At 46.4% G+C, this 22419-nt stretch overlaps 1 protein-coding gene across 1 annotated transcript in view; it reads right to left on the bottom strand.

Moving 5' to 3' along the window:
- Nucleotides 1-22419, bottom strand: part of LOC112559517 (rho GTPase-activating protein 39-like) — a 58144-nt gene that overhangs the window by 17321 nt on the left and 18404 nt on the right. Inside the window, 3 exon segments of the mRNA XM_025230825.1 lie at nucleotides 3975-4055; nucleotides 11766-11861; nucleotides 21072-21210. Coding sequence (XP_025086610.1) covers nucleotides 3975-4055; nucleotides 11766-11861; nucleotides 21072-21210 — 316 coding nt within the window.

Genomic DNA, 22419 nt, shown 5'->3' on the forward strand with positions numbered 1-22419 from the left:
ATTTGAAGAAAAACATGGTATTACTAGGCTGGTTACCTTAACAGTCTTCTAGTTCTTAACTAATATGGATTATGAAATGCAAATATCAAGTACAGTGATGAGCAATACTACAATGCTACTCTTACACTACTGTGTTTCCCTGAAAATAAGACCGGGTTTCATATTAAATTTTGCTCCAAAAGAAATATCAGGGCTTATTTTCAGGATATGTCTTATTTTTCATTTATGAAAATCTACATTTATTCAAATATCGGCCTGAATTTCTTGCAACTCCATTTCCTGGTTGAATTAATATTATTATTTATTTAAGCAGTTTTTAATATAGTAATAATGATAATATTTATTAATATCATTACTGTACAATTTAATACATCTGCTGCATTTCAACAATTTAGGTCTTACTTTCAGGAAAACATGGGACACGAGTGCTACTTCAGAATTATTACAATGTTAGTAGACTTCTACTTAAGTTATAAGTACAATGCAATTGAGAGGTGGCATTGGTTCAGTGCCAAATCAGCAACCGAAAGCCATATAACAACTGTACGTATATGTGTATAATGTGACACTTGATGTGACAAGGCCTCTAGCAATATAAGGAAAGCAAATATTTCTTGATCTGAGCCATGGGGAAACAATCTAAAGGCTAGTTTCTAGAACCACATTTGACATTAAGTCTGACTAGCAAAGTCTTAGTGCTCTGATGTCAGAGCTCTGGCAGTAGTCCTAAAAGCAACTATAAAGTTCAGCGAGATCATTTGTTATGAATGACTTTAAACCCCACACTAAAATAAATATTGTGTAGCTTATGTGAAGAAAAGCTTCTGTGTCATATTGGGAGCCCCCCTCCCCCCAAAAAAAAAACAACCAAAAACCCCCAAACCACTGAGGTCACTGTTCTACAAGGGGCCCTGCAAGATGCACTCACTACAGACTCACAAAAGACCCCAAGGGATGATGGAGACTTCACAAGGTTAAGCTGCTCTGGGGAAACATGGTTATGGAAAGTACACAGGGACTGTCATAATGATGCCACAGTTACTACCAATGTTTAAAAATCAAAGGCTTATGATTAAGCATTCTACAGAAGATGATGATTACAACAGATCACAAAAATCCTGGAAATAACTTTATCAATGTCTAATTGTGTCTTTTTATGTCTCTTCCTACATAAATCAGGACAGCTGTTCAAGACAAAGTATACAGTAATCTCTCGCCACTTCGCGCTTCACTATTTTGCTGGTTTTTATAAGAAATGAATGGGAAAAATGATTCGCGGATCTACGCTTCTTCGCGGATTTTCTGCAAAATTCAATCAGTGGAAGGAAGATACACATATTTTATGAACTTTTAGATAAAAAAGCCCAAAGTGTATAAAAATATATTACTAATATTAATGCTAATAAAGATATATTATTAATAATAAAATTAATATGCATTACAGTAAATAGTATATGTATTTACTCTGAAACAAGAATCAGCATCGCTTGCCCGAGATGCTAAGCGCCTACTCGTAAGCGTAAACAACAGTGTGGGAATGGTTATTAAGGAAATGGGAAAGGTTTATGTAGCGTATAGGTATGGGGGAGGGCTTTTAAGACTTAATATAGTGTATAAATACAGAAATCAATATACTGATTCTATTTCGCGGATATTCGGTTATTGCGGGTGGTTCTGAAACACATCTCCCGCAATAAATGAGAGATTACAGTAAATGTCACTTTGCTTAACTATTACTGATGGTGGACTAAAATATTTGTGCCTTGCCTTACTTTCAAGAGCCTGCACTGCTTGCCTGCCAGTCAACTGCACCTACCTCACATAATCATGAGACTATGGCTAGGCCCGAACTTATGAAATATGTATGACTCTCATGGTCTAACCCCGTGGTGGTGTGGAAGGTAACCTGAGTAGAACCTGTTCTAGCAGGCTGGCTTACTATAAGTTTGACTTCTTCGCGCTTACTTATCTATATGATTTTGGCACTGACATACTGGCCCTTATAAATAAACGGTTATTTATAGAAGATTATGCTGACAAATATTCCCTATGATTAGCGAATTATGAGAGTGAAAACCAAATTACCTTGTAATCACCAGAGCTTGACCCTTTCACCCACTGCCCACATGTGTGTGGCATGAATTAAAACCCATTGTCACAGCCGCTAGTAGTCGTGGTTGACGGATCTCTGTTAGTGTTGTGGAACGTGACCAGGAGGGGGAAGAGGTGGGGGTAGAGATAGGAGAAAAAAAAAGTGGTCTGCTGTTCTGCAAACACTGCCAGTACTTGCCGGTGCTGTTAAGAAGCCCACAGCCTTGGCTGGCGAGTGGCACACATTCTCCCCACCAACCCTTGCATAACTCCCCAGGTGCTGTATTGCTACTGCACTTACACACGCCTCGCTCGGGGTATGACGCGTGAAGCAACCGACCTCACACGTTCCACCCCGCCTTCCCCTCTCCTTCCCCACGCTACCCGTACATTTACCTCCCTTGCTGATCACGGCAGCGGTGGCGTGACCTTTCACCCGAGCTCTGTTTCCTCGAACGGTCTTGATAGCTTGGGGTTCGTTGCTGTCACTGATGTCGCTAGGTGCTAACGATGGAGGGTGGCTACATTACGGGAGGGTGGAAGTGTCGGTGACCGTTAAGGAGGTTAACAGGAATGCTAGGACATGTCTGGTTAAGGTATCACGTATGACGTGGGGAGAGCAATAAATAGTACACCCGGATAACCGAGGAGCTTGTGACGAGAAATCCACCCCAGTCCCTTGCCGCTACTTCTCTGATGTCTACGTGTCATTGCGCTGATTGTAGTTCTCCCCCTTTCTTCCTCCCCCATCCCGCTGCATGCTCACTTTACTGCGACTCGACCCAGTGATGGACAGGGCAAGGCAGAACTAATAGGGTGGATGGTGAGAGGTACAATTACTAGTCTTCATTCTTTATTAAGTGTGAAGCACTGTACTCGGGTACTCGAGGATCAGCTCTGTCAACGCAGCTATAGTCATGAAGCGAGAGGACGAGTGAAAAACGATACAAAGCAAAGGACGACTGTAGGAGAGAGGTGGTGGTGGGGGGGGAGGGAGAACACTCCTAATGACGCCGACATGAACCCAGAGAGAGGAGAAAGTCGGTGTCGGGATTTCTGTCCAAACTGATGTTTCATATCACACGAGACCTAACAATTTTTAACTCGACAATAAAACATCTACATCTGTTAAATCCTTGTAAACAAAAGGCCGAATTTATCTGCCGCCTTCAGAGTTGTAATGAGGAGGCCGTGGGACTCCGCTAAGTGAGGGATCGCGTCACGTGTCACGGGGTCAGAGGGCAAGAGGGGAGGCGGGGTGAGTGCTGGAAACACCTGCACGGTGCCTCGAAAACAAAACTCTCCTCGTATAGCTACGTGTAACATAACAACCCTCGTCACACACACACACGCTCGTATGACGCCTAGTCTGTGCCTAACCATAGTCTCTGACCACCACCCCTCATCTCCCAGTTTCTGGACACTTGCAGTAAAAGCATCAACCGTAATTTACATGGCAGCTGGCTCTGTCGATTAGCGTGAATTCTAAATTATTCAGCTTTTGTATCTGCTTCTGTCTTTTATGCTTTTGTTTTTGGCACAAATACACAGCCCTGCGGAGGACATTTTTAGACAATTTAGAAACAGGAGAAGAGACCAAAGTTACAAGGGTAGGGGGAGGGCCTGAACGAAAACTGTCGTAAAACTGCAAAAAGGCAGGAACTCGGCAATAGGGGAGGGGTATGTGCAGAAAGGATCGAAAATACCAGGGATAAATGTGGAAATGTGGTTTAAAAAAAAGGACAAAAACAAAAAAATTGTGGTAGAGGAAGAGAGAGAGAAAGATCATCTGTGGAAGACATTAACGAAGATAGAGAAATCAAGAAAGTGTGTGTGTATACAGAGTGGGGAGGAGAGAGATCATCATCTTAATCATCACTCACCTTGCGCGCCACGCGAGGACTGGTGTGCGACTGTCCCGATGATGAAGCTCTGAGGGAGGAGGCCCGCCCGTGCTCGCGCCGCTTGCGGAGGAAAAAGAAGAAAGCATAGATGAAGGGCATGAAGGTGAAGAGCAAGAAGAAGCCGATGTCCTGCACCAGGCTATGCTGTTGGCGGGGTGGCCAAGGCTGCGTCAGGCCGTACCCCGGGTCTCGAACCTCAGCCATCCAGCAGCAGGGAGAGCAGCGCGGCTCGGCCACCGCGGGGCACGTGTCCGACAGGTTACCTCGCCCCCGCATGTCTCTGGCTGCCACTACTTCGCCTCCCAACTCCCCCTGCCCTTCTCAAACTCTTTTTTTGGTCACCATTGGCAACGCCTGTCTCCCCTCTCGGTGCCATACCGCTGCGCGAGGACTATTCGTGGCAAGGGATGCGGACACTAGACACAGCGACGACGGACACAGCTCCTGGCGACGCTCACCCAACACCAGCGCCAGGCGCCACGAGCTCCTGTCACGTGCACGTCCATGTGGACGGCCCCCGCCACAGGCTGCACAAGCAACACAGTTGAGACAGATCGCTGACACAATAAACAGCTGTAATCAAGACGTCGACAAGACAGATCGAGCCGCAACTGTCCTCGACGACAGTCATCAGTCACGGCAAGGTGAAAAGTAAGACCACACACTGGCGCGCGCACACCTTTCCTTTGGTATCCGTGTCTACATCCTATCACACCGGCACACGCATCCTCTTTCCCTGTTTTTATTATGTCCGGAACTGTCAACTCAGCGCGAACACGGATAATAGACGATGGGTACGCCACTGGCAGCACCTGCAACGGAACCTGGGTACACCTGGACTGGACGCTCGGGTGCAATGTTCAACGAAGGCGTCAGAAATTAAAAAAAAAAAAACAACGCCAAAACACGACACTCACACTGTACATGTCATCTACTCCGTTTTGTGAGTGATCAAACGCTGTCACCAAAATCTCATCACCACCACCATCATCACAATAAGTCGTCGAACACCCGTTCTCATCTATTACGCAGTAGTTTAAGAACATCCGGCATCAACACCCCTGCAGACCCCTCAAGGAAGTTCCTGACGGCTCACGCAACACAGGGTAGCCAGCGTCTCCCCCTTTCTCTCCCTCCCTCCACACACACACACAACTTCCCCCAACAAAGTGACGAGTGCCAGCCCTGGCTACCCGCCTCACCGGCCTTGTCTGCCACCCGATACGAACTGTGCTGCCAAGGCTTCCAAAACATTCATTATGTATGCAAATGAGTAGCGTGCCCTCATCTAACGGACCGTCGTCTAGAGTACATGATAGACCATCTTCCCATCTGACCCGCGGTTCCCTCCCACGCGACCTGTCTCCCCATCCACACACACACTGTACTGTAGAACCTGTCGCCAACACCCTGCCTGACCCGAGGTACTTGACTCCTAGTGTACGGAACTCATGGCCATGTGTTTGGCTCGTGGCAAAGCTTAAGCCGATTTGAAGACCTGTGAGTGTCCGGATTATGGGCTCACGTGACACGACTGCCACAGGGTCATTAATCTTCTAACGCCCGCAGTACCGAGTCTGTCGTCACAATAGGTTGTGAGATCACAGACGCTCGTGACAGGGAAGCCCTCTCCTTCCTCGTGAAACAATTTGTCTTCGTAATGTATGGTGTAAAGTGCGGAACTTATCTGGTGGGTGAAGCTGATGATGATGCTTGTCAGTTCATGGAGTAATTAGAATATCCTTACCTCCCGTTGTTTCCTGCGGCACTCCCCCTTCCTGCCCTTGAAACACAAGCGCCCACCATCATGATTGCTCTAATGTCGTTAATGACATTACACAGTGCATGCGTCCTCACGGAGGCCAAGAAACTTCTGAAAATGAAAATCCAGTCTTTCCACTGTTGACCTGACCCGAACCAACGACCTTAGAATGAGCGGTCACGGTTGCTGACCATGTGTCAGACACACATGAGGCGCGCGTGCGGAATCGAACATTAAAATAACACACACACAAACCCCACGTGAAATAACCACCTACATCAAGAGTACGCCCGTGAAATCACAACACTTCACGCATGTCAGGTGAGTGATTACTAATGTGCGATACGTGTCAGACTGTTATTCAAAACACACAGTGTGTGTGTAAAGAATTTACAACACGAGCAAACGCGCGGCGGGCACACACACACACGGTAGTAACGACTGACGACGCGGCACAATCAGGGAAAGTAGCAGGCGTCGTCACACAGCCAACAGCTTGGTTTCTACAGTTGACACGTCACCAGTCCATCCACTCAACAAATGCAAATGAACATTACTGAACACTTCAAGCGTAGCCGACTTACTGAACACGTGTGACACAACCGCTCACCACCACCACCACCACCACCACCAAGTGCGGTTCACTACTACACAATCACTTATCACCTCCAAGCGTGGCTGCTACCAAACCTCTTCAAGTGCAGCACAATTACTTAACACTAAGCCTCTTGAAGTGCAGCACAATCACTTAACACTAAGCCTCTTGAAGTGCAACACAATCACTTAACACCTCCTTCAAGAGCAGCACAAGTGCTAGAAACCTTTGAGCGCCGGCACGTCACGGAATATTTCCAACTGCCAGGACGGTCACGAACACTTCCAACTACACTGCAGCTTGCCAGCACTTGCAAGTGTCAGAAGGTGAAAGACATTTCGGCATCACTTGTACACTGAGCATCGGGAAGCGACGGCCACCTCCTGATCCAGAGATGTACAAACTATGGTGGTGGAAAAAAAAAGAACTGACATCACCTCCCCTAATGTCAAGGCCATGTTTGGTGACCTCGGACAAAGGCGCAACAGGGTCAGTAGCAACGGACTCGAGGTACCTTCCTCTCGGTCAGAAGGAAGTAAGGGGTTGCGCACTGGTAAAATAGGGGATGAGCGAGGTCGTGTCTCAGTATGCCATATTTTCTTTCCGCTCAGTCATGGCAGTTCCGTCCTTGTTAGGGGGTTGTAGGAGGTTGGGTGGCGGGGACGGATACATGCAAACTAGTTTCGCTTCCACTCGCACTGGCTAATGAGCTTTGTTCGCTGCTCTGATCCATGCCCCAGTCACATCAGGCATGTGGTTCATCTCAGCCTGTCAAGCGCCGCATTCATCTTTCCTCCTCCCTCCATCCTCTGGGTTTGTTTATCCATTAGGTTTGAAACACCTCGCATTGCGTCGTCACCAGGCGGTCTTGCCTCTGGCCGCACCGCCACTGAACTCCCTGCCGAGCGCCGGACACAGACCAGGAGCAGGTGTCTGGTGATGAGACAAGAGCGGCAGGCAGCGAGGCTGGCACAGTCAGGTCTTGGCGGCCGGCAACAGCGCACCTTGCGGGCAACAAGACCTTTCTAAATGCAAGAACCTGGCGGGATGGCGAGCGGTAAAGAAGGATGTCTGGCAGCACTGCGAGGAATTCTGGGCGATAATCAGGTCGTTATGACTGCCGAAGCTCTGATGCCACTTTTGGCCACGATGGCGTCACCATGCACTACAATCCACCCCGGCAGGCGCATGGATACTGCCTGCATGCATGATGCATGCACGTGCAAAGTTTGCCAAAATGTATGAAAAAAAAATAATCACTAAAGATTGTTCAACTGAGAGATCATACGGTGCAGCCGGTCTGCCCTCCAGAGTGCACTCTCATGACGTCATCAGGCAAGGGAGCTGGACATGGCCGCTGTCAACCTCGCACGAACAGAAGGTCAGTTGCCAAGTCGGCGAGGACGGAAACAACTTCCGTGCATGTGTGGCGGCATTCTGCGCCAACCTCGACCCGTGACGCTCGTGACTTGTCCCGTTTCGGTCCCACTCGTGACCCAGTTCCCCAGCTTTGTAGCTGTGTGACTTACTGTCCGCCATAGTCGGGCCTTGGCTTTTCCGCCTTGTTGTAAGCAGTCAGCGACTTTGAGCATTGCTCCACAGATGAGTTCTTTGCGACACTTGCTGCTGTAAGCTGCACTCAACAAAACTGCGGCAACTTTCAGTGACTATGGGACTGGGGAGCTAGCTGTCACCTTGTGAACCGACGACAAGCCGCGATAGCACCAACTCTGCCCCTCCCATTTCCTTGCACACACACACACACTGAGGGTCACTCGACCTCGACATGGAAACCTACTTGATGGTGAAACGGCCGATGTCGGGAAGAAGCCGAGGAGAGACTGTCGCACAGCCTGCACACGCCGGTCGCCATCAGTTGTCGCAGCTCCGCAGACCGAGGGCCAGGAAGCGGTGAGTGGTAGAGATATGGCCGCACGCCGCCACCAGTGGCGCTGACCGGGCGAGATAGGACTGAGCCCTGACATGGCGGCTCCCACCTTCACGCCGCCACACTGCGGCGCTCACCTTTGTGGTTGACGCTGGCAGGCTGAGACACCATCGGCGGCTACCACATGCGTCCAAGTAAAAGTGACCGGTAGGAAGGGGGAAAGGTGCCAGGCTTCGCCGAGTGAAAAACACCCCACCCCCGCAAAAAAAAGTGCAACAGCTCTTAACCTCCCCCTCAACTCTCCCTCGATATTTTATCTCCTCCACAAGGTTGTGTTACATTATCCGTCATTATCACCCCTGACAATGCCTACTTTTTATAATTTATAATGAGACTATTCCACCCTTTTGATGGGATGGATGAGAGAACACGGTAAAGGGGGAGAGGGGGAATCGTTATCTAGCTGTGTGTCTGCGCATGCGACCTTGCGAGTAAACGTGGCCTTCCTGCGTCACAACGTGCCCCAGTGACGTTCCCGAAGGGTGTGACGTTCGTACTCTCCCACAGAACTCCACCACTCCTACTGCTTGCCACATGGCCAGACCCACCGGACAGGTGCCTTGTGGGAAAGCTAACTCATATTTAAATCACGTATCACAATGATCAAAGCTCCCAAACTGTCCCCAGGATTTCAACAAAACTGTCCAAATGATCATCTAAAGCAAACAGATGATAAGACCCCCAAGGGATAATCATTCTGCGGAAAAAGAGAAAGAAGTGTAGGCGGGCTGGCGGATACAAGAACGCTGACGTCACCGACATGAAATAAATGTTCTTGCAAATGTCCAACGAAGTATGCTGACAAGGGTTTGGCGAGAAGTGCCTGGAACTGGTCATGACATGAAGCGGAATGCTGACCACCACCCTGATAATGACAGCTGCGTTCGTCGTAGGTCGGACAACGCCTCTAATTAATACGTGGGTGGGCCGCTGTAAAAGATCAGTTAAATGGCCACCCGATGCCCTGCCAACGCTGGTGCTGCCAGACCAACAGGCGACCGAACAGCTGGCTGCATACGTCGCCACGACAGCACACTGTCAAAGCTATAACAACATTCAGAGATTCAGAAACGCGATCTGGTGCAGGAAAGGGTGATGGGGTGGAAGAGAGAAAGTGGAAGGATATTACCACAGATTTTTTCCAGATAAATATCCAAGAACAGGTAAATGTCAGTAACAGTAATATGATACCAAAACGCATGCGAGGTTGGCCTAATGGCGATTGTAAGAGTAATTTTAATAGGATGTGACCTGCCAGTTTCAAATCCTCTTTAAACTAACCCCAGTGTTAATGATTCACGTGGGCATTTGCGACACATCAGGCGGGCGGATGCGACTATTGTTGGCTGCAACGCAACGCCACCATCCTTCCTACTCCTCCACCCCAACCAGCCCCGCCTTTACAGCAGGACCATCCCCCTCCTCTGTTAAGCTTAGTAACGTATCCATAGAGTTCGCCTCCTATCCGCTAACCGCGCTGCCCAGAACAGGTGGGAGGGAAAACGGAGGAGTTAGATTGGGAGAGGGGGTAGTAGAAAGGCCTGGGACAATGCTGACGAGGACAAAACCAACCCAACCAGTTCTGAGCCTGATTTCATGTGCAAAACTGTTTCCTGACAAAGCCAGACAGCCCATTATAGGGCTGTATAACCTTCAAAATGTCAAAGTTCACCCTTACTACGCTGCTGCTGCCGCCGACAAATGCACTGTAAGCCTGTAATTACCAACGAAAGTGTGAGCGCTGCGAATTAAGTCGGACTGCAAACTCAGATATTCAACGAGGGCCCAAAAGTAACAAAGACAGCTCAAAATCACCTGAGTGATTAGGTGTTTACACATCCGACATCACTTAATGTTGAAGAAACTTTGAGTGTAAATACATTTAACACACCAAAGAAAAGAAAATAATCCGAATTCATACTGATTCTATGAAGTTCATAATGCAGCCCAAAACTGTAAAGCAGTGAATGCTGTCCGTTCTCTCATAAAATATTTAAGCGTCAATTTACATTTTGTGTGTGAGAGAGAGAGAAAGTACTAAGGGGAGACTAAACAACTCGTGGAGCAGACTGTAAGGAGTTATTTCCCTTGCTCCATGTCATCGCCGGCAGTACGCTATAAACGCACGAGCCACTCCGTGGGAAGCTTCGAGAAAAAAAGAAAAACTGGAAAATCATTATTAATCTATTCTCTTCCCCCCAAAAAAATAAATAGTAAGTGTCGTCAGGAGAAGTGCCACCATTTCATCTTTTAGTCCACACGGCTTCAGAAGGCAGTTCTACCACGAATCACGAGCAAAAACTAAGAACTATAAAACTCAATCTACCTTAGCTATGTTCTTTAATCTTTGCTGATGAATAAAGTGCCGATAACCGTAAAACATCCCTGAGTATCACTAAACCAACAGAAAGGCTGACAGGTCTCGCATAAGCCGCTTCCCTGAGGAATAAATCAACGATGAGAGAACCACATGCCAGCGAGTGACTGTGGAGGAAACGATGGTTCGCTTCTAGCAAACTTGCAGAAAAAAATACTGCTCGGGTGTAAGAGTGATGAAGACCAACGAAGGTGTGCTCCGTTCAATTCTCCCCCCTCTTCCTCCTATGTTATGCTATAATTAATGCTATAATTAAGCCGGCACACAATCCGATGAACATGTTCACCAGACTGGCGCTGGTGACAGAGAAACATTGTTTACCTGTTATTAAAACTGTCAACAACCAGCTATTCTGACGATATCAAAACAGCCTTGTTTGTAGCATCCTTTGGGAGAGAGTAAGTGCTGGGGTTAACATAGACTAGATGCAGCAGCCTGTTTGCAGGACATCGTAATTGCAGTATTCAAAAACATATATGGTATTTAAACAAAATATATAGCAGCATCAATACTAAATGCCAAAATATTTAAAATATTTACAAGATTAAGCACATACATAAAATAATACAAATCAAATAAATTTATCTCATTCACAAACATATAAAGTAAATGGTAGCAAATTAATATTTCCAATGACTGTCATGAATTCTGGGGACTGTGCACTGCGTGATGATGCTCTTGAGGAGGAATAGATAGAACCAACAGCAAAGTCCCACATGACCAAAGACAGAATTTGTTTTTTTTTTAATCAAACTGTTCATAGTGTGTCACAGTCTGGCGAATGTTTGCATCACTGTCAAGTGATCATTTGCCAAACATCACATATTGGCAATGTGTGACTGGTTTTAACGCTGTTCTTTAGCATAATACTCATGTTGTCGGGCTTGTGGGCAAATCTGATAACGGTCATGCAAACATGTTACCAAACTTGGCCACATGTTCGGCCATATTTATACAGTTAAGACCTTCGCCTATTGAGGTGGTTCATTCCGCAAAACACTCGTGCCTGTACACATCTAGTGATTTCTGGCCCCACGTAAAACAATAAGCCCAGTCACAGCTCTCAGGTGAACGACTATGAGACTTACCGGAGTCGTGATGGGGGTCTGGGTGCCCATCTCCCGTTTCTTGCTGGAGCCCAGGCGCAGCTCATCGTCGCGAACTTCTGTGTTTTGCTTCAAGGTCTGCACAGACAAACATAGACATCCGTCATCAGCAGCTCGCTACCACACGCACACTTCTACACATCCACACTGTCATTCCTAGTTAGACATCAACATCGTACTCTCTCAATCTGCCTCATTCTGTGTGTGTAAATAGAGAGAGAGATTCCCCGGCGGCAATGATAAAAGGCATCGATGTTGGAAAAGAATACAATTATACACTACTAAAGAGAGTAGATGATCAGTCAAACCTCAAGGCAAGTCTGCAACGTATAGCCGCTATAGCCTAAGCAAGTCGTCCACTAGACGACTACCCATAAGCCCAGGCACCATGAGACATGGTGTCACCAGGCCTACAAGACTCACCATCAATCGCCCACTGCAGGCGAGGCAACCTCCGTGATGGCGTCGCCACCACAGGTACACCCAGTCCGTCAACATCTACCACAGTTGTATGAAGACTTCTTGATCCGTTATCAGATGGACCAGAACGTTCGTGTCTGGGCTTATATATATTTCCAGAAACCCTCTCAGGCGTGAGTGCTTACGGCAGCACGTGATTCAAGAACAACATCAGCACCAGCGTCACACGACTGCCGATCATGGAGATGGACAAGCAGATAGGAGACAGCGAGGTCTATGAATCATGGCACCACCATCAGCAGTCTCGTGAACACTGAGCCAGACGACAGCGGAGCTTCCCGCACCTCGACAACTTCTAGCTGTGACTACAGCCGCCTTGGCTCCCTCTTGCCTTTTTCCCCGCCTTCTATTCACGGACCTGACGGTCTATTTATAAAAGTCACACAGGCACTTCTCATGATGCGTGGGAAGCCCTGTTGGTGACGTTTCTATTACAAGAGAGTGTGCCTGTGTGTGCGTGTGTGTGTGAAAACGAGACTGCATCGGAATGCTTGTGAGAGGACCAGTACGTCAGCAAAAGTGAGGGGAGGGGGAAGCACTCAACTACGACAGTTATTGTTGTTAAGGGACACAAGAGCCTGGACACACGGCTTCTGTGAAGAGTTGATGTGCCCACAACAAAACATAACACTTAGCTGCCGACCTGCTGTGAGAATACGGCATTCGAGGAAACCAACTGCCTTTCAGAATGACATCAAACTTCACTTTTATTGTCTCGACAAACAACGAGGCTGCAGGTAAGAGGTCTGGGACTGTTTCATATTGAAACTAAAGTCTCCGCGTAACTATTATTCCCCATCTCTACTATCCTCCTTTCTCCGTTTAAAAAAAGGAAAACGAAAAAGAGATGCAATAATAATAAATGTAAATGTAATCATGTATTACCTATTTCCAACTGGAAAGTCACCCAAACTAAATAAAAGTATGGCTTATTTTGAAAAGGTCTTTAGCCCAACTTGACGGAGCAGGTCTCGGAAGTGAGCGAGTTGTCACCCCTGTTGCTGAAATGAGTAGCCTCAAGGGGAGTGAAGCGCGAGTGTCGCACGGCTCAATGAATGGCCGGTGCTCGCTGCTTGTCGTGGGAAACGCCACTCCATTCACTAGTTTCTCGTCCTCCATAGGAAACGTTCCCTAAGTGCAGCAAGCACTACAACGCCCCTGTGTTGTCCCCCAGCAGCTACATAAACCTGGCGTTGTAGTGACGTGTCCCTGCAGTGAGACAGACCCTGTCATCCGGCTGACTCACAAGGGACCGCTCAACATGCGACCGACTCACGAGCCACACTGTGTGATGCTGGCGTGCACGTGAGTTTAAAGTGTGCGCCGTGCAGCAACATATGTCCTCGAGGTACGATATATATATAAACAAGGCCACGCTGCACTGAGGCAAGCATCACTTCAGGACCCTTCCTGGTGCCAGAACCCTACACTGGGGAAGGGCTAGCATGGCCGCTGTCTCTAGCCTCGACCCCCATTTCACCGAGGTGACACCAGTGACTAGCCACGACGGCGCCACCAGCACTGAGGGCAAGGAAACGGCTTCATCCCTCTCTCTGAGAAAAGCACAGCTTAAACTTCTGCTGTTCGTGTGACTAATACCAGTGCACGTCGCCTTGCCAACTACCTCTAGAACGGAGAAATAAAAGCTTGTGGAATAGTAGTCTCTTGTTGTTGTGTGCCTACTGTGTATGATATCTAGCATGTTTTTTGTAAGATACCTAGTAAATTCGGATGTGTAAAACCACAGATTGATCAGGCAGATCCTTCATCTTCCACACACACATATATATATATACCGTATAATCAGTTGTGATAATTTTATTCCCAGATATTAGTACTGCTCAACGCCAATGTGACGCCACACTCATGACAAGGACCGATGGCCTCATGGTATTCAGAGTATCTATCTGTACCTCTTAACACGGCAAATAACCTTAATATTATTCATAGTACTTATCTATCTGTACATCTGCGAGTCTGAGATGCAGAGCACACACTAGATCCTCCTTCTCCTCCTGTCCTGAGCTACTCCAGACAAGAGAAAAGATGAAAGAGAGAAGAAAGACAGGGCTTATTTGTTTGTGCAAGTCGCAGGTTATTAGGAAAAGGAGAGGACAAGATGACACACATTTTGCCGGAAGAAAACCATCGAGGTCTAGGAGTAACATCCGCACCCAATTGTCTGAAGAGAGACTCCACCATGCCGACTGACAACTATGTCCGGGTCGGAAGCTAGCAGAGTGCTTGCCCCTGCAATGCCCCGTCGCTCCACGTGGAAGCGCTGCTCCGGCCTCTGGAGCAGGTTGCACAAGACCTTTCTCATTTAAAACGCTCAACACAATTTTAGAACTGCTTTTAACTAAAACCATTTTAAATAAAACTGTTTAAACCATACTGTCATCCCGTCAGCACAATTTTTCATTTGCATTCGTTCAACGTATCTGGATGGCATAGGAACGATTTTCTAAAAACGTTTCTAAACGTTCATCTTAAGAACAACTTTAGAATCATGTTGTGCAACAAGCCCCGGATGAAGCATTGTGAAACTGGTTCACTAACACCAATACAGCGTGGAATTTTTCTTTGGGGATATTTTCTTGCTTTGAATTTTGATGGATTAAGCTAGCACACAGTATTACTAATAGCTTGGTTAATAAGAAAATTCACGCACAGATTACTTTCGGAAGAGTTTACAGCTTTTGTCAAACTTTGTTAATATGATACAAACACACACAGAATACGTCAGAAAGATTTTTCAAACTTTGAATTCACCGACCAACAGTGTCCATTTCCTTTTGAGTTGAGTTTACTCAAAGCGTTTGACTGCTGCTCGTGCTTTCCTCAAGCCGCTTCGAGAACGTTCCCGCTATTTCTGTAGCTGATGTCACGTGCTGGCTGACTGAGGTCGTTCTTAATCAGCAGCAGCTAAAAGTAAACAGTTTTGAACAAGATTTTCTCGACTTTCAAATGCAAGGTGGACAGAAATAGCAACTGATTATTTATTTACAAGCGTTAGACTGACGATAGTTTGAAGAACGCACAACACTGGACAATGGATGACTTGTGTTCAGCAGCGATCCCCCCCCCGGTTCTGGCCCCACACACGCGCGCAAAATGCTGAGAAGTATCAACAACTTGTCAAAACTGGCAACGCCACCAAATAAACCATATTTCGAAAGAAAAAAAGAGGCATTCAACACTGGGTGGGTGGAGGAAAATATCGTCAGTGACCGCATGATGTGTCAGAATGGCCAATTCATCTGCGATCTGTGCATGGGATGGCAATGACATGGGTAACCCAACACCGCGTGGCATCATGTCAGTGGGGACTTCATGTTAATAGTTGCCGTCTTGGCCCGGTGTACCTCTCTAGATGCTGTTTTAGAAGTGATCCAAAAGTTGATCACACTCTGTCCACATTTTATCAACAAAAGAATTTTATGTGTGTGTGCAAAGCCTGGAGGGTCTACTGACAGATAAATCACCATTGTCAGAGATCACGTCGAGGTCCCTCATTAAACTATCGAATTAACAACAAAAGGTGAAGGACCAAGCTGAACGACAGATGAACTTTCTTGTTAATGTAAGATCAAACTTTGTAAAATTCAAATAATTAAAAATCAACCTATGCACAGCCTTGACAGAAGGAAGTAGTGTTTCCGCCTCCACTGCCTCGTCACCCTATCTATTCAATGAAACATGGACAGAACCTAAAGCTACATGTGACTGGACCAACATCTGGAGGATTGCGACAAGGCGGGAGGAAATGACTTGTAAAGGGTTGCGCCGTTGTGTGTGTCCTAACGATAAGCTTCCCTGACCGCCATTATTATCATTAACACGAAAACAATTACAAAATATCCCCGACTGATATGATCCAGAACGAAAGAGCAGTCAGTAAACAATAAAACAACACGCAACAGCCCCAAGTCTACATAATAGTATTCGCGTGTGTGTGTGTGTGAGAGAAAGAGAGATTGAGGTAGCTGGGTGGAGGAGGACGGAAGTTTGATAATAACAGTAGAGTATTTTTCAATCGGGTCAAAAAGTCCTATTTCCAAGGAAGAGCAGCACACGGAAGTGTTGAGTAAATAACAATCTTCCCTTCATCCTTTGTCCATTAAAAGTCAGAAATAGAACTGGGTGTGTCTGACTCCGGCGCTCTCCCTTGGCTTTTATCTTTCTCACTCTCTCTCTCCCTACAGACCTCAACATACGCTACAGAAGACAAACACAGCAGGGTGCAACATCTACCACAGCCTTCCGTGTCAGAGGAGGGTGATCTGGCGGATAATCTACAGACGGGTAAACCGGTGTGGAGTGCAAAGGGACTGGGATAGGGTGCAGTCTCTCTCTCACACACACAGTGTATGTATAGATAGATGGAAGCATGCCCATTTGGAAAGAGAATATGCCTGATGAAAACAGTTAGGTTCAAATTATATAAAAATGTAAATTTGCTTAAAGATTGCTGTTGAACATGCTGTTGTGTATTGTCAATATGCTTGTATCTCCCCAATGAGTCAGTGGCATTAAAGATGTCATATCATGACACACACACAGAGTGTGAGACCGGATATCGAATCCATTTCTAGCTTCAAGCAGGACGTGACCTAGTCGAGAAGACACCCTGCAACCCGCTGATGGTTTGTGTTCAGGCTGCTGTCATTCTTCTCAGAAATTACAAGGGTGTACATATACATGAAGACAGGGTGGGGTTATTATCTCAAGACAAACTACAGGGTCTACGGATGTCTCTACCAGCTAGGACATGCATCATGATTGGATACATGAAACTGATTTCAACTTGCTGCAGTTACTTCAACCCACCCCCAAACAAAATACCCTAAAAAATACCCCAACCAAACAAAGAAATCAGAGAGAGAAAAAAAGAATGAGAGGGGGAATCGACTGTCCCTCCTGGTTCTGACCTCATTCATGCTCCATCTGTCCACGGAAGGCTGTCCAGGTTGCATGAACTGAGCTCAGAAGCGCTGACGACCGGCATAGGCGCAGGTGACATCACCGAGCACCCGGACAAGACTGTGAGCTGCTCGTGGGCCTGACAGAAAGTGATCCACGGTGTGCCACATTAAATAATTCAACATTCTCCACTGCTCTCATCATTCAAGCTGGCTATTGACTGACAAAACATTCGTACAGCCGCCAAACAGCCAAGCCGTCAACTCTAATATTCCAAGAAACAGACTTCCCGGGTGGAATACAGGTTTGATTCGACCGACGAAAAAAAACTTGAAATTCCTTCTTTCCAGCTACATTTTTTTTGTAATCCGCAAGAGTTTTCGATTCCAAAATCGAACAGCAGGTACCAAAGATACTGAATACGAACCCTCGGTGCTACTCGTGTTAAGGCTACAGCTGTAAATGAATGCGACACTGAATAAAGAATACAAGGTCCATGACGATCTCATGACCACAGCCCGGAGACCCAAACCTGAGCGGTTGGTGGAAGGACGCTTTCAGATTATAAGATTTTATTAAGACCGCATAATACATCCAGTAATACTTCAGGATATGACAGGAAAGTATGGACACGATGAAAAGGACAGGACAGAACTGGAAACAGGGGGCCACGACAAGAGAAGACTAGTACAGTCAACACATTTGTCAGAAAGCTGACTTTCCGGAGAGAAAATGCTGTAATCCCGGGGGAATCACCTTGTTTCGGTGTGTTTCCCCAAACGGAATTCTTTATTTTATATCTGTACTTTCGATTAAACTGCCGCTGTAGCGGATTTCCTTCCTGCTGTTGTTTTATTTCTCCTACAATTGGCAGTCTTGGAAATTCGAAAAGACAGCTTTGATTGTGGGCATAATAAGCTGTAAACAGTTTACCAGGGTTTGTGGCATCCTTTTGGTGAAAAATTGATGAGCTGCTGCTGCCAGTGCTAAGGGTTAGTCTGTACAGAGTAAGCCATCAGTAATAAGGACAAAACTGTACAGAATACGCTGCTATGCTGAATCTTTCAAGACACCGACAAAGTTCTTTTGCTTCTGGCTTTCTTTTTAAAATATTTACCGACATCTTAGATACCACCATGTGATCTGTGCTTTCGATAAACTACCGTGTAGAATTTGACTGGCCAACAGCCAATCAAAGAAAATATTACAAAATTTCCTTCTGTTGACAATCTGCTTCCGTCAAATCGACTGGTGTTGAGGAAAACAAAAAGATATCAGAATGCAATCAAGGAGAGAGGAAAAAAACAAAAAAACAACCAAAGCCTCGGTTGTAAAAAAATCGGGAAAATATTTTTAAGCCCTAACCGTAATCTCCATAACGAATACAGTTAGCACAGTAAACAGGTCTGTTTCATAAATCGAGCAAGTTAACAGTATTGAGACTATGTCACTACGTGGATTTCCGAGATCGGTATACGCAGTACATCGTACAGGTATGCCAGTCACCATATTCTTGCTGCCAGGGGTGAGCTGGCCTGCAGAGGCCACTGATCATGACAGAGGGCCACGAAGCAGATACGGTCATTAGTCATGTCTATATCCTTTATCAATGATTACAGGTAATTTGTGGCAGTACTAGACCCTCACAGTAAGTTCATGCATGGTCGCGCATCAATACTCATAAATAAATAATAACGTGACCATGGAGTTATATTTATATATATGTTTGTTTACTTTCCCTCAGGCAGTCTGATATAGAGCTAATCCGATTTCATGTTACGATGACAAGGTGAGGTTGCAGGTAGTTTCCCCTAACTGTTCCTCGCCGAGAAAAAACAATGATAGCAGGAGTCGCCACTAAACCGGAAGAACCATCACGAGGGCACAAGCTATAAATAGACCATACTCACATAGAAGAATGTCAAGGAAGGCGTTGCGCCATCACTACAAGCACGACACAACTTGAGGTGTTCACACTGCATCCGTTTGACTACCTCCACGTGCTGAGTGAACCACGGGCACAGTAACATCAACGCCTAGGAAGTCGCTTCCGGAAGGCGGCGTGGCGGTGGCGCGCCCGTGCGGGGACGCATGCGCAAGAGGACATCTTTAAACGACGACAAGCGGCAAGTAGGGTGACCTACAGCTGTCGTATGCGGTCAGGCGACAAGTGTGTGCACACTCTTACCATCGACATTACTGGCAGATGGCAAGATAACCAGCACATATTCTGAACACCCACTGACGTCCTGGAATGTTGGGTGCAAGAGAGCGCATGTGTAACGAGAAGATGCTGGATGTTAGTAGATAACCTTCGGACAGTTCATATAAGCCCTGAGTGAGAGAGCATGAGGAGAAGTCGCAGTAAGAGTCGTGTGGCGTGAACGGTAAACAGTTGCGGAAGCTATTGTGGGCGTGTCGCCGATAGTTTTAATTATTGTATCAGGTGTGTGTCGCCTGTAGTCAGCGAGAGTCGATGTGATCAGTGTAGTGAAGCGCCTGTCGCTGTTGAAGTAGCAGTTGTCGCTGCTAGTCTCAGCGTGTCTCTGATTGTGTTTATCCAGAGTGTGGCTGATTAACCAGCGTGTATGATACTGTTGTTCAAATTGTAAATAAAGTTCTTTGTTCGAAATATCTTCAGCTGCAAAGACTCAGGTTCTTGGAGAGGCTGGCACCGTAGATTAAGCACCGGAAACGATCACTGACGACGACATATGCGCATGGGACTTATGCCTCGTCGCTCAATTTAAACACGGGACAACCAACCGTCTTACTTTCCCTTAACATCGACGTAAGCATCCTCAACTGCCAAAAAGTCTAACGTCAACGCCTGAAGGCTTTTATCTTGTGAGCGGAAGGAAGTGATTTACTTGTAATGTGGAAATGGCGAACAACTATCCTGTAAACTATGAACCAAACCTGTGCATTTTAAAAAATCTGCAGGCGGGGAGGTCTTTAATACAGTGAGAATACATCTCAATATACTGCACCTGTGTTCCAGACCCACACGACAGGACACAAAGGCAAACTATTTATAAATCGACGTCTCCGCTCGACGGATGTAATGAGAAACTTGTCTTCATGTTGACTTTAAGGACATGTGTATATTCAGCGCGCTTATATTTCAATATATTTATGTGCTTTATTTTTTTCTCATGGGCGAATAAGCGGAGTAAATAAATTCAAAGAATGCTTGAAGCCTCAACTGGAAAAAAAACTCATCCCTCGGTGCTTCTGACACAGGGCAGCGGGATGCAGTGTATCACAGGTATTCAGCCGGTTCCCACAAACGCAATGGACAGCAGGTGCAGGTACTCAGTCAGTTCATACACCGTGTGTGAACTGATACGTTTACCAGCCTATGGCACAAGTCATGACATTTAGTCATGCCGACACCACAAACACATGACATCATCAGTGCCTCGCTTTCCTCGACTTTTACCTCAACTGCCCCACGACCGCTATCAGAGGAAAGACTAAACAGGTAGATGTAGTGCACGCGCACAACCCGGACAACAAAGGCTCACTTCAAGCGACAAAAAACAAAACAAAAACAAAAAACAAGTTTCCTTCAAAGACCCCAATGCACTCAGTTGCACTTACTCAGCAACAATAATACCGGATACAATGAAAAAAAAAAATAAAATCCCGATTTCCTCGACTACATCTTTATCGACTACACTCGCCGCCGCAAACAAGGATCATTTCAAAATATAGTAACTAGTAGAGGGAAAAACGTTCTGCTTGAGGATGTGGCTCGGATGTCGGTAAAAGATTCTGTCCCGTGTCATAACGATGTGAGAACAAGTGGAAGCCAAAATCATCTTCTGTCGGGACCTAGAGACTTGCACAAAAGTGCCGTTCCCGAGGAAATAGTAGACTTACCTGTAGTTTAGCGAGGGGGATGATATCACAGTTGTGGGGACGATGCCAGACTGTCTTCTGGCTGGTGGCGTTGTAGTAGTAGAAGCGCGAGGTGTTGGGGTCGAACAGCTCCCACCACTGGTTGTCGTCCGTCTTCTTTCTGCAACACATCCAAACAGAAAGCACAGGTGAGCTCGGCGTGCTACCTTGTGTCGCCCAACTAGTCAATGTACAACTGTCAGTATTGTAACTAGCAGTTATGGGTATAACATTCCAGACGCACATAACATGTAGAAGAAGCTAAAGACAAACACTAAACGAAACTATGCGGCATGGATAGTGACAAAAGAGACAAGGATAAGTCCAAATAATAGCAAATAATAAATAATTGGAATGAGGTGTATGGGTTGTGGGTAGGTAACATGCAATCATACAGACAGCCTTAACTAAAACTTAGTTTGAAAGTGTAGTTTGCCATGGACAATCTTATCTGGACATGTAGGTAGGCCGTCTGCCGGCAATAATTTTAAAAAATGCACAGCGACAACCTGGTACTAAGCTGCTGGTGAGAATGGTGGATGTTCCGTCACCTTGGCCACCCTCAGGTAGCAGGTGAACCTCCTACCTCAGACCAGTCAGGGTGTCGACACTACCAGTCTCTCACCGCCCTCTCCAGTTCCCAGACGATGTCCGCACAAACCCGGAAAAGCTGATAAAGCTGCGCCAAGACCTACGTTTCCTGACGCAGTGTAATCGCCGTCGTAACCTGGGGTCAGCCGCTGGGGTCAGCCGCTGAACGAGGTGTTTTTCTAACACAAGTAAACACGCCGTGCTGTCACCGACAGGTACACAAACCAGAGCAGCACTGAGGGCTGGGTGAGCCACCCTCTGCCTCGCCATGTGCGCGCATAACCTGCTACATCTCTACGGCTCGTCTCTTCCTTCGCCAGACAACTGTCCACCATAATGGGTAGTTTCTTGGTCTCCATCCAAACACAAAGCCAGACAATCATTTCGGCCACCTCAAGTTGCCCTCAGTTATCGTATACATAATGGCAGCCTAGTTTTGACCTTACCAGGAAGTGACCTTTTGGTCATAATCTATCGATATTATTATACAGATAGCTGATAATACATTGATATTTAACAGTACATGCATATAACGAGGGCAACATGCTGTAAAGACCATCAGCAATCAAATAAGCTTCCTTAACTTGCATCAGTGTACACGAAACAGGTTGGGAAAAATCGTGCCAAGCTTTGCCATATCTCTGCCAAAGCTTCGAGCTTTGTTTTCCAATTATGGCGACATCGGTAGCCGACAAGCGGGCCACGACTACAGATAACACGGTGTAAGACTGGACCCAAC

The sequence above is a fragment of the Pomacea canaliculata genome, linkage group LG3, assembly GCF_003073045.1.
Source record: "Pomacea canaliculata isolate SZHN2017 linkage group LG3, ASM307304v1, whole genome shotgun sequence".
Lineage (NCBI taxonomy): Eukaryota > Metazoa > Mollusca > Gastropoda > Architaenioglossa > Ampullariidae > Pomacea > Pomacea canaliculata.